This window comes from Aptenodytes forsteri, unplaced genomic scaffold (genome assembly GCF_000699145.1).
Source record: "Aptenodytes forsteri isolate BGI_AS27 unplaced genomic scaffold, ASM69914v1 Scaffold181, whole genome shotgun sequence".
NCBI classification, from domain to species: Eukaryota; Metazoa; Chordata; class Aves; order Sphenisciformes; family Spheniscidae; genus Aptenodytes; species Aptenodytes forsteri.
The window spans coordinates 629,575-645,711 of record NW_008795702.1 but is presented as its reverse complement, the minus strand read 5'-3'; the positions used below and the strand labels follow the sequence as shown (position 1 = coordinate 645,711).

Below are 16,137 nucleotides of genomic sequence, written 5' to 3'. Positions count from 1 at the left end.
TTTATTTCATTGTATTATGGTATGTGCATATGTAATATCAAATGTATGTGCAAGAGAGAAGTGTTTGTAAGGACAGGTTGCAGCACGAACTGTGCACCATGGAAGAGCGTAACTGTTGGTTTCAGATGTTGGTTTCCATGTGTGTGCAGAAGTGGACCCGTCTGAGAGGAAACCTGGGCACACCGAGGGAGCTGCGGTGTGCTCCAATAGACCCGGGGCGAGGTACGGTGGCCAGGGCCCCCGGACAGAGCAGGCTTCTGTTGAGCAGGCTTGTGTTGCGACTTAAATACACCCAGTGAGACTCTTTACTAACTAGTTGTGGTTTCTTTTAATGCTTCTGTTGTTTTGAAAACATAACCCCAATTACAAGCTAACTATGCTTTTTATTTGTGGCGATTTCCTTATTTGGTGGTAGCTCTGTACATTTTCATACCTTCTGCGGTTTTCTTCCTGTTCTTTTTCTTTCTGATGTGTAAGGGGTTGGGGTTTCTGGGAAGCAGAGCTCAAGGCGGATAGCTCAGTTGGAGCAGAGGAACCCTCCACACAGGGAGCCTGAGCTGTGCAGTCATGGATCACGGAGTGGGCTTGGAAGTGAAGAGGATAGTCCCTGAAGCTCAGATTTGGGGATAGCAATTAGTTGAAGGAGACAGCCCAACCTAGGGTTACCCAGTCTCTCCATCAGCTTGTACCACTACCTTAACAACTGTTTTTCAAATTCCTGCTTGAAATGGTTTCTAATCTGTTCTCCGATCTGGGGAGAATTAGGGTGAATGACTGGTGGGGTTTGCTTTTCAGCATCAGATTGGGAGATGAAATACATTTGAAATTTTCAGGTTTAGGTAGCAGCTGCCAAAGCTTTAATCAGAACTGGATACTTTAGTTACATTCGTCAAGCATGTGTACGTGACACCTTATAATTAACGATACCAGTAACCTTGTTTTCTTTTAAAAATAAGTCATAAAAATCTGTATTCCCATGCATGAAGTAGTTTCATTTTTTGAAACTCACTGAAAAAATGAACTGTCTGAAATTCAAAACCCTTTAAAAATTCCTAAAATTTGAAGAGAAAATAATTTCAAACATCATCTGTGTCCTAAACAGATTAATTTTGAAGAAGAGCAATTCTTTTGGAGAACGAGGGATAAATTTAGTGATTAGACATGCTGTTTTTCGTTCAAAGAAGACATTTAATCCCTGCCTTAATCAGCTCTCTCAAGGTGCCCTTAAAATGAGGCCTGAAGAATAGCTGTAGTATAAACAAAAATCTTTAAAATGACTCTTTACCTACTCCTTGGGTACCAAAGAGCCTTTTCTGCATTGTGTAGATATGTACTTAGAAAATTTTAAAAACTACTTTTTTCCTATAGTGAACTGTAATAACCTTGAAAGGGCCCATTGTAGTCTGCAGAGGGTTAATAAGTATTTACACACATTCTTTGCTAGTAGTGATTTATTATTGTTAAACTAAGATTAAATGTAAGCATGCAGGGCAGGAGTTGAAAGTAAGTTGAAAGCAAGGCAGAGGAATGAGTGAGGACAACGTCAGCGATGATTGGGAACGATTTGTGCCTGCTCTCCCCGCACAAGTGGGTAGATCACGCTCTCTTCAAATAGCCGACCAGATCAGCGTTTTGCAGAAAGTTTTTGAAGCTCAGCCAGTTGATCCTGCGCTCCGGTAGATAGTCTAGATAACATTTTGTGTAGGGAATTCTGGTACGTAATAATTGCGTTGATTTTCACGTTGAGGAAAACTTGAGAAGCATCACTGCTGTGGTTCAGTAGCAGTGCCAGGAGCTGCTACCTGCCTCTGAAGGTGAGACTTGACTTCTGAACAACCTGAGTGTGCCGCAGTGAAACAGAGAGGCATGAGCCCCAAGTCACATAGCCAACATTTGTCCACGTGATGGTGCATGCGGTATGTATGTTAAAACTGTAGTGCTAGCACTTTTTGAGTGTTTTATGTGTCTGGTTTATACACTGTGGTTACCTATCGATATACAGAAATCCCCCATCATCGTTTGTTTGTTTCTGTAAGGCTTACATATAGTCAGTTTTAATTCTGCTGAAGAGGAGTAGAAAACCAGGCATCCTTGCTGCCCCCCAGATCTTAAGTGGAGTTTTCAAATTAGAAACCCAGAATTAATTCAGTATTTTAAACTCTGATCAGAAAATGTGGTCCAGATGGATGGTCACTGGCTTCTGTTAGCTGTTCCTTTGAAGCAAATGGGACCAAATGCAAACTTCTGGGTCTTTGTGGAGATTCAGTTTTAGCCTTGGAGTTTTTCTCAGTTCGAAAATCTGTAACGTGGTGCTTACATCTCCTTCTAAACTCTGTGGGAAGCAGTTTTCAAGCTGGGCCACTGTTACACTGACTGTTGAAACATGAAGTTCTCTCTCTTAAAGAAGCAAAGGGAAGACGTTGAGTTGGAGGTGGTGAGATGGCACTCGAATTGCCTCCCGCCGAACTGTCGTAACTTGGCTGGGCTATTTTTAATAGAGAATATCAGAATTTAAATCTCATTTTTAAAGTGGTCTTGTGTAGTGACATTTTTATTTTAATTGCAATACTGGTTATTTTCACATGTCGTCTTCAGGTTTTGGGAAGGGAGGAGGCAAATAACTGGAAGCAAGAGATCCTTACTGATGTGAGTTTTTTGGGCTAAGGAATTGTTTTCAAGCAGTAATGGAATAGTCATTTGCCTGACATACATGTACACAGTTCATCAAAAGCAACGCCTGCATAGACGGGCATCTATTAACAGTTGCTTTTTGTGAATTATTAATGATCGCTTTGGGTTAAGATGGTGCACAGAGACCCCTGCCTAACCGTGCCAGGTGTTTCGCAGTGTAAGAAAAAGCCAGTTGCGGCTGCAGAAAGCTCCGAGTCTGATGGTGAGACACAGCAGAGCAGAGAGCGGGTGGGAGGAGGTGGCAGCCGAGGTCGCTGTGCATGGTGCGTTACTAGTGCTTCCGACTGACCAGCTACTGCTGAATTGCTGTGTAAGCCTCTGGCCGCAGCGTGCACAGGGGTACTGAAACCATACTGCAGGTTTCAGTGGCGATCTGCTCTCAGGAATGAAGAGGAAAATGCAAAGATGTGAAACAGAAAATTGCATCATTGGCAGGGGAGTAATAACGTATTGTTATTGACAGCTCTCTGTTGTATCAGGCATAAGATGCAGGCAGCATGCTAGCTACGCAGAACCTGAAAAATGGACTGAGTGAGCCGCTGAGCGTTTACTGTGTTTGAGGAGCACACTAGGTTGTTCCAGTCTATCGAAGACAAGGGAGGAAAATGCTTGTCTTAATGATTTGAGTTTAGTTACCTAACTAAAAAATGTCCGCTAATTATCATGGGTTTCCAGTGATTATATTGGACTAGAGGTATCTTGTAATGTCATATATGCTCAGCACAGGCTTTTGTTTCAGCCTAGTCACTGGATGGTCACGAGGGACTAGACCAAACTGAAATGAGTGGGAGAGTCTACAGTCTGGGTAGTGGTTCTCACTTAAATAATCTGTACGGTTTTGTCATGCATGTGTTAAGCAGTGTAATGTGCGTGTGTCCCATGTAACTTCTCTCGTCCTTTGATCATCTTCTACTTTCTTCTTTCCTAGGGGAAAATTTTTATATTTTATTTTGGTGGAGATTTAAGAAAAAACCACAACAAAAAACCCCAACCCATATTGCAGGGGATAAATTAAAAAAATATTTTGTGCTCTTAGACTGGAAGATTGCGAGATGTTTGATGGTTCTCAGCTTCTGCGGGAATTCATTTTCAGCTGGGCATCTAAGAATGAACCACACATGACACATGTTAATCATGGCACTTACTAGCAGGTGCTTAGGTATTCCGCTGTAGAAGATCACGTGAGAATGGGAAAAGAACAGAGGACAATAGAATTACAGGCAGAACTGCTACATTTTACATTTTCAAACCTCCATGCACTCCCCATCATAACTATGTTTTCATTTGGTTTTAATTAACTCTTTAAAGGTCCCTTCCAACCCAAACCATTCTATGATTCATTCTATGCCATGCATTACCTCTCCTGGCTGAAAATGCCAAGTCTACCTAAAACTGATTCTCTTTGGGAGATTTTGGAAAAGTTCAACATGTGTTTCTGTGAGTGAACTTCAGATACAGTTTATTGGTGTTCTAAAATGCTTACATTGATTATATTTTGCCATTTCTATGAAGATCTCTGAAGTTTGGCCACATTGAAAAGCGGGTCTGTCCCATGCTCCCAGTGATACTCTTGTCTGAAGCTGACAAATTGCATGAGAGAGAGAGGCGCCTGGCTTGAGAGCGCAAAGGAGATAAGAGAGACGTCATGGCAGTGAAGATGCCATTTCTTCTTAAAAAGATATTGGGAAAAGGTTCATACTGTCAAGCAGAGAGTGGGGGGGGCAGGAATGGAGGTTGGGACTGGGACCTGGAGATGAGTATGAGTCAGAGGTGACACTGGAGAGGAGGTAGAAACCGAGAGCAAAACGGATTAGCCTGCACTGCTGAGGGAACGCTGGCTGAGAGGAGTTGGAACATCAGGCAGGGAAATTTTGTGTAAACGTATTCTGTCTCAAGTGGGTACATGTTTTGATACAGTTTTGAAGATATTATTACTTATTATTTTAGCTGTCGTGCTGTTTGTTCTTGATTATTTTCTGGGTTCTGCATTTCCAGAACCGAACAAGTTTGTACTGGAAAATGAACTTAGCAAAAAGTTGTTTGTTGGGCAATGTGTAGTGCAAAAAAGGGAGGAAGGTGTGTGTGGGTGCGCGGGAAGGCTACGGGCTTAGAAGCTATTCTGAAGGGGGGGGGCGAAAAAGGCAAGCTAGTTTTCTGATGGCTGTCTTAAGCCAGGCCTGTATTATGACATTTAATAAATTATTTGTAGCATTTTAAAGCTTTGTTTTGGTTGCCATTTTCCACTGTTGAGGTGTGCTCGAAGCCAACAAGCCTTGGCAGGCTTGTACTGGCTCTGCTTAGGCCTTACTTAGGGAAAGACCTTATGAAACGCCCCGTCCATTCAGGCTGGGGGCCAGATCCCGTGGAGCACGTCAGCCGGAGCAGGGGGCCGGGGCGGCAGCCGGAGGCACGGCTGAAGGAAGGACCCGGGCTCTTCTGTGCCGGGGGGAGGGAGCGGGGTGCGGGAGGCAGCCTGGAGGGTGGGAAGGGAGAGAAGGATAGTGAGGCTTGAGCATGAAAATGCTTGAGGCCAATGACTTCAACGCTCATCTTTTATGTGATTCGGTGGTTTTATGCTCTGTATCTGATTTTTCAGGGTGTCCCAAAACCAAGTAGGACAGCATTTTACCTTCGTGCTCACCGACATTGAAAGTAAGCAAAGGTTTGGATTTTGCCGTTTGACGTCAGGAGGCAAGGTCTGCCTCTGTATTCTAAGGTAAGTCGGAATAAGAAAAATTGAGTCAAGGACTGAATATAAGAAAAATACAAGAAAAAATTATCTTTTGCAAATCCTCTGATAATGTGTTATCCTCCTCTGTCAGGGTATCATTTCTCTACAACAGTGTTACCGTTGATTTCACATGAGAAGTGGTCCCAAGCCCCATGTGATGGTATTCCTGTGTGAGGCTAACTAATTCTATTTAAATAACATGAAATCTCTGCTTAAAAGCAGAGAACGATACACTGCAGCTTTAGAGGCTTTGAATGTTATGTGGATATTTTTACTTTTTAATGAGCTCTTTGACAAGTATCCAGTCAATTTAACAATAAAGTGCACATTTCTGTATTCCCGTCCTTGGAAACATGATTTTTGGGGGTGTCTTCCATGTTCTTTGGCCAGACTGTATCTAATATAAGAAACACCAGAGCCAGATAATTCTCAATAAAGAGCATGCTGCTTTGTTGCAGAAGAGATATTGATGGTGGAGAAATTGACCCCAGTGAAATACTTTGTTTCTCTCTCCGCTTCTTCTTTCTTCTCCTGTAAGATAATTGTTTTTGTAATGAAAAAAACAATTGTTTAGCTGTTCTAAAACCCTTTTAATTAAATTAATTAAAAGGCAGAGTGCTTTAATTAAAAGGCAAATTTGCCACTTCAATTAAGAGCCTAGCAGCCTGTAATGTCCATAGAGGAAATGGGAACATCCAGTTCGGCAGCACGTGAGAAGAACAAGATTGAAGTATAATTGCCTTCAAAGTGAGAGTCCCCAAACACAAGGTGAAAGAGGAGCCATGTGCTGCCAAAGAGCCAAACCCTCAGGCAGCGGAGGGGCAACTTGGAGAATTCTGGAGAGCAAGCTAGGAAACTTATGGAGAAAAGCAGAATATCAGGTACTTGGACAACATGGAAGTCGGGCAGTCATGGAAGGTGTCATTAGGATAGACCACATGAGTTAGGGAGACAAACCCAACATCGACTTGTAAAAGAATATCAGTAAAAGAACATGCGGAGGGGAAAAAAAGACCAGACAATTTAGAAACTTGTATGGTAGTGCTTAAAATTATTGGAAATATCACATCAAGACTTTTGTGAGCTTTTAAACAGATTCCAAACTAATGTTGAGAGCCGGTACACTGGACGTTTTTGGGCAAGTAATTTAAAAATAAGTGTTTGCTATAAATATTGCAAAAAATAATTACTACTACCATATAATGAAAATAGCAAAAGGAAAGATTTTATTCTGGAAATTAATTGACTTTCTGTGATCCTGGCAATACTTCTTTAATAATACTTCAGAAAGATTTAATTCTTAGGATTTTGGAGTGTATAATACTTAACCCTTTTCTCTGTGATACCTTTTGTTGATATATCTTAGGTCCCAGAGAGAGAATGTGTGTGTGTCTCTGTGATACCTTTTGTTGATATATCTTGTTAAGTCCCAGAGAGAGAATGTGTGTGTATGCTTTTAGCTCTTTTCTCTGAGTTATCCTTTTCTTCCCTCATCAAGCTAGAAACAAAACTTTTTACTTGTACTCCTGACATTGTCTGGCTGACTTCTAATGCTATAACAACAAATGCTTAATCAGTTACGCACGCTCAAGTACGCACACTTAAATACTGTTTGTAGTGTTGCAAAGCAAAGGACGCAAATTCTCAGCTGGTGTAAACTTGGCTATTTCTTTTAACATTTCCCCACAGACACACATCAGCTAAAGATTAGTCAACGGTCTGTTACTTGGTAGAAATAACTAGGAAAATGAAAAGTGGCAAGCTACAATTTTTCACCAAACCATAATCAAAGCATTGCCTTTATTGCTTTTACTGTGACAATTTTGAATTTACAATGCATAGCTGAATGAGTAACAGCACTAGCTTCATAGCGTTGTACTTCTAGCTTGGTAGTCCGTTTCTCTCCAATTTGTGTGTTTGTTGTGTTTAGCTCAGACAGAAAGAATGCATCAGTATTTCCATCCGATGCATTTTGGTATCCAGTCTGGGTTTCTGCTCTGAATCCAAGATTCATTAGAAGTGACCGAGTGAAAGAAGACTCACTAGAAGATCTCTTTTGGCATTTTAGCTGGCTTTCCCTTGTACATGCTTGTTGATCTTAAATTAACCAAAATCAAAGAAATTTAACAAAAGAATGCTGTGTTTATATATAAAGAGTGTGTATGCATGTTCACACTCGCTCTTTTCCATATATCAAAATAGCATAATTTTCTATTGACTGTGTGTATATACACATAATGACTCTGATGGACAAGCAATTCAAACTACTTGTCTGTCACAGATATGTACACAGTAGTCATAGATTTTTATACAGACACACAAATGCAGGTGTACATAAATACCATGTGTAACCACACATCTACATATGCACATACATGTATATTGCCTCAAACAAGAGGAATCTATTAAGATTGCTGACTGGGGCTTTGACAAAGACAACTAGAGATAGTCAAATACAGAAAAATTAACTAAATGAAGTGGTCATAAATAACTAAAATCTAAGTAAGAATCTCTGAAAAGAGCAGCAGGAAAAAGCCAGTCAAAGTGATGAGAAGGAAGTACGATAGAAATTTGGGTAGGCTGACGAGTGGGAACAGGACACAACTTTTCTCTTGTGAATGTCTTTTGTGGAAGGTACCAGGCCATGTGTTAACCTATGCCAGGGCAGCTAAAGAGATAGGATTTGGACTGCTGAACGGGATTCTTAACTGAAAACTGAAGAAAAGGCTGCTTGTCCTCAGGTTTTACACCAACAACCTAAAGCTGCTTCTAAGATTAAAGTCTTGTAGTTTATGGGACTTCTCTCTATAATTAATTCTTCATCTGAAACACTAATTAAAGGAAATCATCTCTGAATTTGCAGCCACATGGTCCTGCTTTAAACTGGATAGTTTGAAACAGAAAATATACTTGTACATATAAAATTCTTCTATAAGTTTTATGGGTTTTTTTAATGTTTTATGTACACATGTATATTAATTGTGTAAACAGAATTTTCTCTCAAATCAGAATGTTTTGTTAAAGTTCTCTGTATGTTTATACAGTGAAATAAAAATCCCCCAAGGTAGCTATCTCAGGCATTTTTGTTTAAAGAACTTGATTGTGATACAGTATTGTCTAAAACGATCGTGCAGAGCTTGATTGCAGTTGCCAAATTCAAAGTGCAAGTAAGTGCAAAACCATAGTAAGATGAGAAAATAAATCTTGGACTGTTCTCCAGAAGTTTTGTGTGATTCCTTTCAAGTTTTGCAGTTTAAAGAAAAAAACCAAACATGGCTGCTTTGTGAAGCTCTCGGTGTGAATCCTGCTGTGTCGCCTCCTCCCTCTCCACAAACTGTTGAGCTAATGCAGCCCCATAAGAACGAGGGGTACCACAGTAGGAATATTGTAATATACCTTGTTGTCCTCTCATACTATACTGGATCTTTTCTTCTAGTTTTACTTTTTATATTTTAATTTAAATAATAATTTTGCCAGTTGAGATTTGAAGTGGCACAGTAGAAACTTCAGTGTTCACTTTTGAATAATAGAAGGAGACTTAATTCTTCCGGGTATTGTTTCTAAATATCATTGCTGTTTGCAGTAGGAATAATACTATGAAATTTTACATGAAATTGTTTTTGAATTGCCTGGACGGTTTTAGTACAAAGTGCAAATAATTTGACTGAAATTTGTTTTGTTAAAAATCTTGAAACTGTTGATAGACTCTGAGGGTGACCTTATGTATCCAGAGGAACACAAAATGCATCATTAAAATGCTCAGTCTTAGATTTCATTAATTTTATGACTGTAAAATTGTCACCTACATTTCCAAATGAAATGCTCTAATAAGGAAGACAGGTTTATGTGGTAAGCCTTTGTAGTTCTTCAGTTCAGACCACGCTTGAAGCTTTCTCGCTCTTCCTTTAGGCAAATCCCTTAGAAGCAGAATGTTTCAATTTTACACATTTTGTGTCAATTTTCCAGACAGAAAAGTAGCCCCTAGACATTAGACATTTAGCTACGGAAAGGCAGTTTCCTTAGTTTTATTTGATTACTAGAAGTTAGATTCCTGCTGATAGTTCAGGACTGTTAGTGGTTACCTGACTATTTGACAGAAAACATTTCCTCTCCTTTATTTAACCTTTGACTCACGAATGTAAAAGTTTTATCAGAGCTATAGTAGAAGCACCAGTGAGGTGGAAGTCTACTTACGGCAACAAGGGTTATGCGTGACTTTGTATAAAAGTCTGAGCTCCTGCCTTGTGGCTCATTTGGATTAAAAGAAAATGCTAAGTACGTTTTTAATTAACCATGAAATATCTTGGGCTCTTGCTTTTGTGACAGGCAGTGGCTGTACTTTTAAATAAAGACCACTGTGTTCTCAACCAGGGAATACATATCTATTAAAACAATATTGCGTATGGTTTGATGTTTTCCTTTATTATAGGAAAAATGTTTTGTGGCAACTTTAGAGAAACTGTTTTATGTTGTTGGAGGTTGTTGTATGTTTGTCTTGTACGTTTGTTTCTCGAAGAGTTACTGGTTGTAACATGAGGAATGCAAAGACAATCTGTACAATTAAAGAAAAACAAACAAGAAACCAATAATGGTTTCATAGTTTAAGAACCTAAATTATTTTTATTTGAAGTTTAGGCTTCTAAATAGATTAAAATTGAAAATTAAAGCCCTGTTTTTCCTCTGTTTTATCTACTGTGAAGGGGCTTCATTGATAATGTTTTGACGTTTTCGTAAGACAGCTAATTAATTATGAAATGCACTGCTCATAAATAATTTTATGAATACAAGTATGATGGTAAGGTCTTTCTAGTAATGGACTTTAATTTTGATTTTATCTGTTGTTAAGGTACGTATTAGTGTGACAGTCTTGAGTTAGGAGTAGTATATTAGAGTTCTCTTCTGTTAAATTCAGCCATTTCAAAACTATTTTTTGCAGTCAGTGCATTTCTTTACTGACTTGAAAAAAATTGTTACCCAACTTAACAGATGTCGATGGACATTTGTGTGCTGGATGACTTTTCTGTACGTAAGACTAGTTCTTCTGTGCTAAGCAAAGATTAAATAATTGTGCAAGATTTGCTAACAGGACAAGCTAAGGAGATTCTTTTACCTGTAATGCTTCTGGTTTTTAGCTATCATGCACACAAGTGCTGTATACAGTGATTTATCCGACATGATGTACTGGATAAACATGTAAAGCCTGTATCATGGGAATCTTCATCTATGAATAAATCTATTTACTAGAGTAGTCCAAATAAATTAATAGGATTATTAACACGTGCTTGCAAAATCAGCCTGTGATATAAGAGGACAAAAATGTTGCTTGACAGCCTTGAGGATGTTACAAAATAAAGAGAGCTTATACTTGCTCTTCGAATTGAGAATCTAAAATACCACCTGATAGCTGTCTTTATTATGAACAGACACAGCCTCTGTTTATGTTAACTTTTGAATGCAGAGATGCATTGTATATGCACACACACAAATGCACTCTTTATTGTTTAGAAAGACAACAAATGTAACAATTCTTTATTATACTGAATTAATAGCAATTAGCAAATACATAAAAGAAAAACATAAAGGGAACTTTTTTGCTTTCCAATAGATCTTTGTAATATTTTGTTGCGGTAAGAACAGTATAATTAAAAATATTGACAAAAACTTTTGCAATTAAACCGTGCTTTTGAAGAACTGAAGATTGTGAGGAGAAGAAACAGAGGACAGGTCTTGGTGGCCTTTGGTTTCATGCTGTATAATGTGATGGAGTACTTGGTTTGATTTCCTTGATTTTTCAGGTTTAAGAGGCATGTTGAAATTGCATTAACCTCGTGCCTGTGGTTATAAGGCTTAAAGCAATTCTTTTTTCAGTCTTTCAGCTCAGAAAGGAAACTGGCGTTTTTAAACTATGTTCAAGTAATCTGTTTTTACAGTGTTTTTCTTTGCGGTTTTGTTACATGAAGACATGAAAGTGTATCATCAACCTGATTTTGCTAAGGGAAGAAATTCTTGTACGAGTACTCTGGTCAGCATGCCTTGCCGTATGAAAGAAAAATCTCCCTTGGCTTTCTGCTAGGGTTCATTAATTTCAAATAATGAATTTGACCTTTTTATGCATAGACTTAAAAATTGCATTTAATTTTTCTTTTCACAGTAAGAGGGAGTTGAGATCACAGTTACAAGAAAGAAATATGGTTAATATTTTATTGAAGTAGCATTTATTTTTATAGAATGCTGTTCATAAATGTTCATTATGAAGAATGAATGATCAGATAAGATTTTAGAGTATTCTACAGCAAAATATGCTGGAGTGATGTACATTGCTAATGCAGAGGTGATAGCAAAAGGCTGGAAAGCTTTTAGATAATCTAACCCATTTCTGTGTCCAGTGTTATAAAAATACTTTGTGATTTATACCTGCCTTGTACCTTGACTTGGACAAAACGCTAGAACAGTCTTCCAGTCCCTGCTGTAATTCTAGGCTGGTAAAACTGTTCAATAGCTCTGACATTTGCAGGTACTCTGAACGCTGTGGTGAACAATTTTGTTTGCCTATCTACGCTGCGTTTCAGTGACACGTAAAACCAGGTTAACATGATTTCAGAAGATAACAGAACAGGAGTCCTAGGTGGAAGAAAACTCAAAGATCAGATGTTTTAGATGCTGTCATGATGGGTGTTTTACAGGGGCGTGCAGCGTTCGTGCCTGTAAGCAGTGAGTGGCCTTACACAGGTGCAGTGGAGTCAATTTTATGATTATATAAGAATATATTGAAAAGCAAATGCAATAATGTCACACCTTAACTACTGTCAACAATACCAAGCATTAAAAATGTCTGTGAGCATTAAGAGGTTGAGGTAGTTTGGATTAATAGCCAGTACAGTGTATGGTAAAGTGTGATAAAGACATTAATACAGTGGCTCTAAAAGAAATCATTGCCCCTGTGTCCCTCTGGCTTGGCAAGAGTAAATTCATGATTTTTTTTGTGGTTTTTTTTTTTTTTTTAAGAACCAGCAGTTAAGCATTTATAAGGATAGCAAAGTAAGATTGCTAGAAAATGCATAACTGTAACTATGCTCAGATTTCTGCCGTTCTCTTTCTTTGCCCTAGAACTGGGGCCTGTTCCTAAAGCCTTGCCGGCTGCGTACTGAGAGCAGAGGTGTTACAAAGAAAACATAACATTTCACCGGACTCGCTGCACAAACGTAGACTTGGCTTCTCTACCAGCCAGGGTTTCCCCTAACAGCTTTCCTTTTCCTATCAGGGAAGACATTTAGGTGCTGCATCCTAGGCTTTTTCAGTTGCAGTTAGCATGTTTCCTGAAATATAAACTGTCCGCAGCACACACTAAAGCTTTTAAGAAATGCATTGGAAGTTTGTCCGTGGATTTACACTGCACTGAGTAACGAAGTGTGTAGTATTGTTACATATGGGTGTGAAATACAGTAAAAGCATTTCAGGCTTTATTTCCTTCCCAGCCCCTCTTCTAATCTCAAATGACAAATATTAACCATACTATTACCATTTTAGTAATGTTCTTTGTGATAAAATTCTAACAGACATGAGAAGGTGTGTAATGGGTAAATAAGGGGTAATTTATACTGGTACTATTTAGTTTACCAGACTTACTACATCTGTATCATAGCCTTAAATAGTGATTATGGAAACTTGTGTAGCATGCGGTCACTGATGATGTCACTGTTAAAGGTAACTGTTCTGTAGAGGACAAAAAAATGGAACTGGTGCCACTGTGTTTGAGTTTCTTTTCTCATTCTCTTCAGTTATGTCTTATTTATTTTGGATTCTGTTTAACTCACTGAGAGTATTGCACGCATATGGGCTGCAGACGTGTTAAAAGTCTGTTAAGTATTCATGTATTAATGTGCTGTGTGTTTACAATATTGGTGAATGCTCTCATTTTTAGAAGTTAATTCTGTCTATAGAAATGACTTTATTAGGGGGACCAGTATTCTTACATATGATGTGACATCTATACTACTACATAGCATTGTACCGCTTGTCAAATACGGGGTACCTGGTCTGCCCGGGTAAAACTGTTTTTCATTTTCCAGGGAAGCAGCAGTTCTGGCAGTCCACCAGGTACAACAGGACATAGAATTTCAAAATTGCAAATAACATAACTACTGAAAGCCACAACAATTAAAGATAATGGGAATATGATTTGGCAACGCTTAAAATGGTTTTTTTGGTGCCTTTAAAATAATGAGAAGTGAAAGTATTATGAGCTAATCTATGCTTAATGGCACTTCAAGCAGGTGTCCAGCATAAAGAAACGTAGCTTTGCTACTATCTATCAGTGATGTGCCATCAAATTTGTGGGGAGAAGTTTTTTATGCATTTTATTTATATGTAGAAACAATATAAAAATGTGCAAGTCAGATTAATCATAGTAGTATTTTATAAGCACTGGAAAAAACACACTGATCTTTTATTAAAATGCTTTTCCCCCTCCTGTTTTAGTTACCTACCATGGTTTGAGGTATACTACAAGCTCCTAAATACCCTGGCAGATTATTTGGCTAAAGAACAGGTAATTTTAGATATTCTATTTCTTTGTGTAAATTATTTTCCTTGAAATAGTAGTCACCATTTGAAGTGCTGTAAAGTGATTCTATACTGTTTAAAAGTTCAAAATTTTAGTAGAATTTAGAAGCGTTTGCATTCATCATACTGTATTTCAAAGGATCTGCACATACAGCTGCCACTGTCACTTGAATCCCACATTAATCTTAAAAAGCTGCTGAGAACATACCTTTATAAAGTGTCAATCTTAGCATAAACAAGTCCTGGGTGAAGTGTGAGTAAAGTGTCACATCACTGGAGATCTGTATGATGTATTGATTGTAAACTGTAGATCTCTGGAACTATCTGATTATCAGTTACAAACACTTTTTTTCAGAACTGCATAAAATATGATGTACTGTTTCACCCTTCATATTAACTAAAAACTACCTCTCGTAATTCTGTCATCTCAACTAGCGAGACAAAATTACTTGCAGCATTTGGTGAAGAATCATGGTAGTTTAGTTTGCATATTCATGAGCAATTAGACATATTCCAGGATTACGCAGGAAAGGAAATGCTGGCATCTGTCTTTACTGAGAACATTAAAGCTATACCTTTCTGCTTTAACTATATTAGTGTACTAGATTGTAATTAAAAAAAAAAGCATCAATAGTCAGCCATATGCTGTAGACTGGAAAAGCTGACATTTCAAGAATATATGAACTATAGAATAAGCAATTATTGTGCATTATAGTAAATGGACTATGGAGAATGATGATATTTTATGTAAGAAGAAAATGCAGTAGGAAAGTTTGGTGTTAGCTGTGTTTAAATGAAGTGTGGAATACATTTAAGTCTTATGAATGGTACAATGAGACTTTGGTTTTGGGCCGGATTTCACTGTAACAGTAAAAATTGTTATTAAGGTTGTATTTGACAGAAGGGGTAGGGATTGTCTTCTCCTTTGTTTCTTGACGACTGATTCTGGCATTGCAGCTATTACTGCAACCAATTTAAGTTGCTGGGTTATCAGTTTGTTGTCCTATATGCTGAGAAAACTGTTTTGATGGGTCAGAAAGTTTTAGCAGTGCACGGAAGTATTTTTTTTGTATTGCCTAGTGCCATATCTGTTGCTGAGGAGGCTGTTAGAGGACATTGCTCCCTCCTGGCCCAGGCACTGTTTGTCTGACCAAGAGCTAGACCCAAAATCTTGTTTACCAGTACGAGATCCAGTAACATCATCATTCTTGCAGGGAGAGGTGGAAGCTTCCTGCAAACTCAAACAATATGTTTAAAAGCTGGCCCTGGCTTGACACTGATATTTTTGGTTTTACTTTGACAACAAAAAGAATTTAATTTCCGTGAATAAAACCCCTAAACTGAATGAAAACCCTAAACAAACAAAACCTCCGTCCTCATCTCTTTCCCAACTAAATGTATCTCTTAGAGATCAAGGTGGGGGATCCTAGTTAAACCCAGTAGCTGCATGTACTTTTTAGTAAACCTTATTAACTTTTTTATGTGCTTTGATGAATCATTTTTAAAGCATACAATATAGCTATTTGGCTGCATATTTAGTAAAACTTTGAATAGACAAATATCATGGCTAACCGTTTTAGGAAGATGATGTCCAAGATGCACAGACCAGCTAGACATGTTAACACTATTTTCAGTTGCAAATAATGCGATTCATTTAAGGAGTGTATGGGGAAATACGTAAGAGATTGACTTAATTTGCAGATACAATCATTTTCTGAGATACAAAGTTGGCCTGAATTTTATACTTAATATTTAAATACTTCACTGCGAATTGCAATTGTCTTTCTCATTAAATATACATATATATCTTTGTCAATATATAGTTTGATGTGTAGTAAATGGTAATTAGTCAGTTTTTATATAATAATTAACTACCTTTTAAAAACATTCCCTATAGGAAAATGACTCAAATGATTTGTTGAAATCATTGTATAGCCATCCTGTGCCAAAGGCGAACGCTTTAGTCAGTTTAAGTGTGGTAAGTATTTTCTGTTTAACTCCTACTCCTTCTCTGTTTAACTTGTACTCCTATTACTGACTATAAAATAGTAGGTAAGGCTGAAACAAAAAAACCCCACAACCCTTGGTAAAGAGTAAACTTATGTTGCTTCCCATCATTAACTGGCTTGGACAACCTTTTTTTTGTCCGTCCC

General features: G+C 38.1%; 1 protein-coding gene across 1 annotated transcript in view; it reads left to right on the top strand.

Annotated features, from left to right (window-relative positions):
* DENND1B (DENN domain containing 1B) overlaps positions 1-16,137 on the top strand; it is a 167,086-nt gene that overhangs the window by 65,889 nt on the left and 85,060 nt on the right. The window contains exons 5-7 of the mRNA XM_009283216.2: positions 5,288-5,407; positions 13,901-13,970; positions 15,882-15,962. Coding sequence (XP_009281491.1) covers positions 5,288-5,407; positions 13,901-13,970; positions 15,882-15,962 — 271 coding nt within the window. The remainder of the gene's footprint in view (positions 1-5,287; positions 5,408-13,900; positions 13,971-15,881; positions 15,963-16,137) is intronic.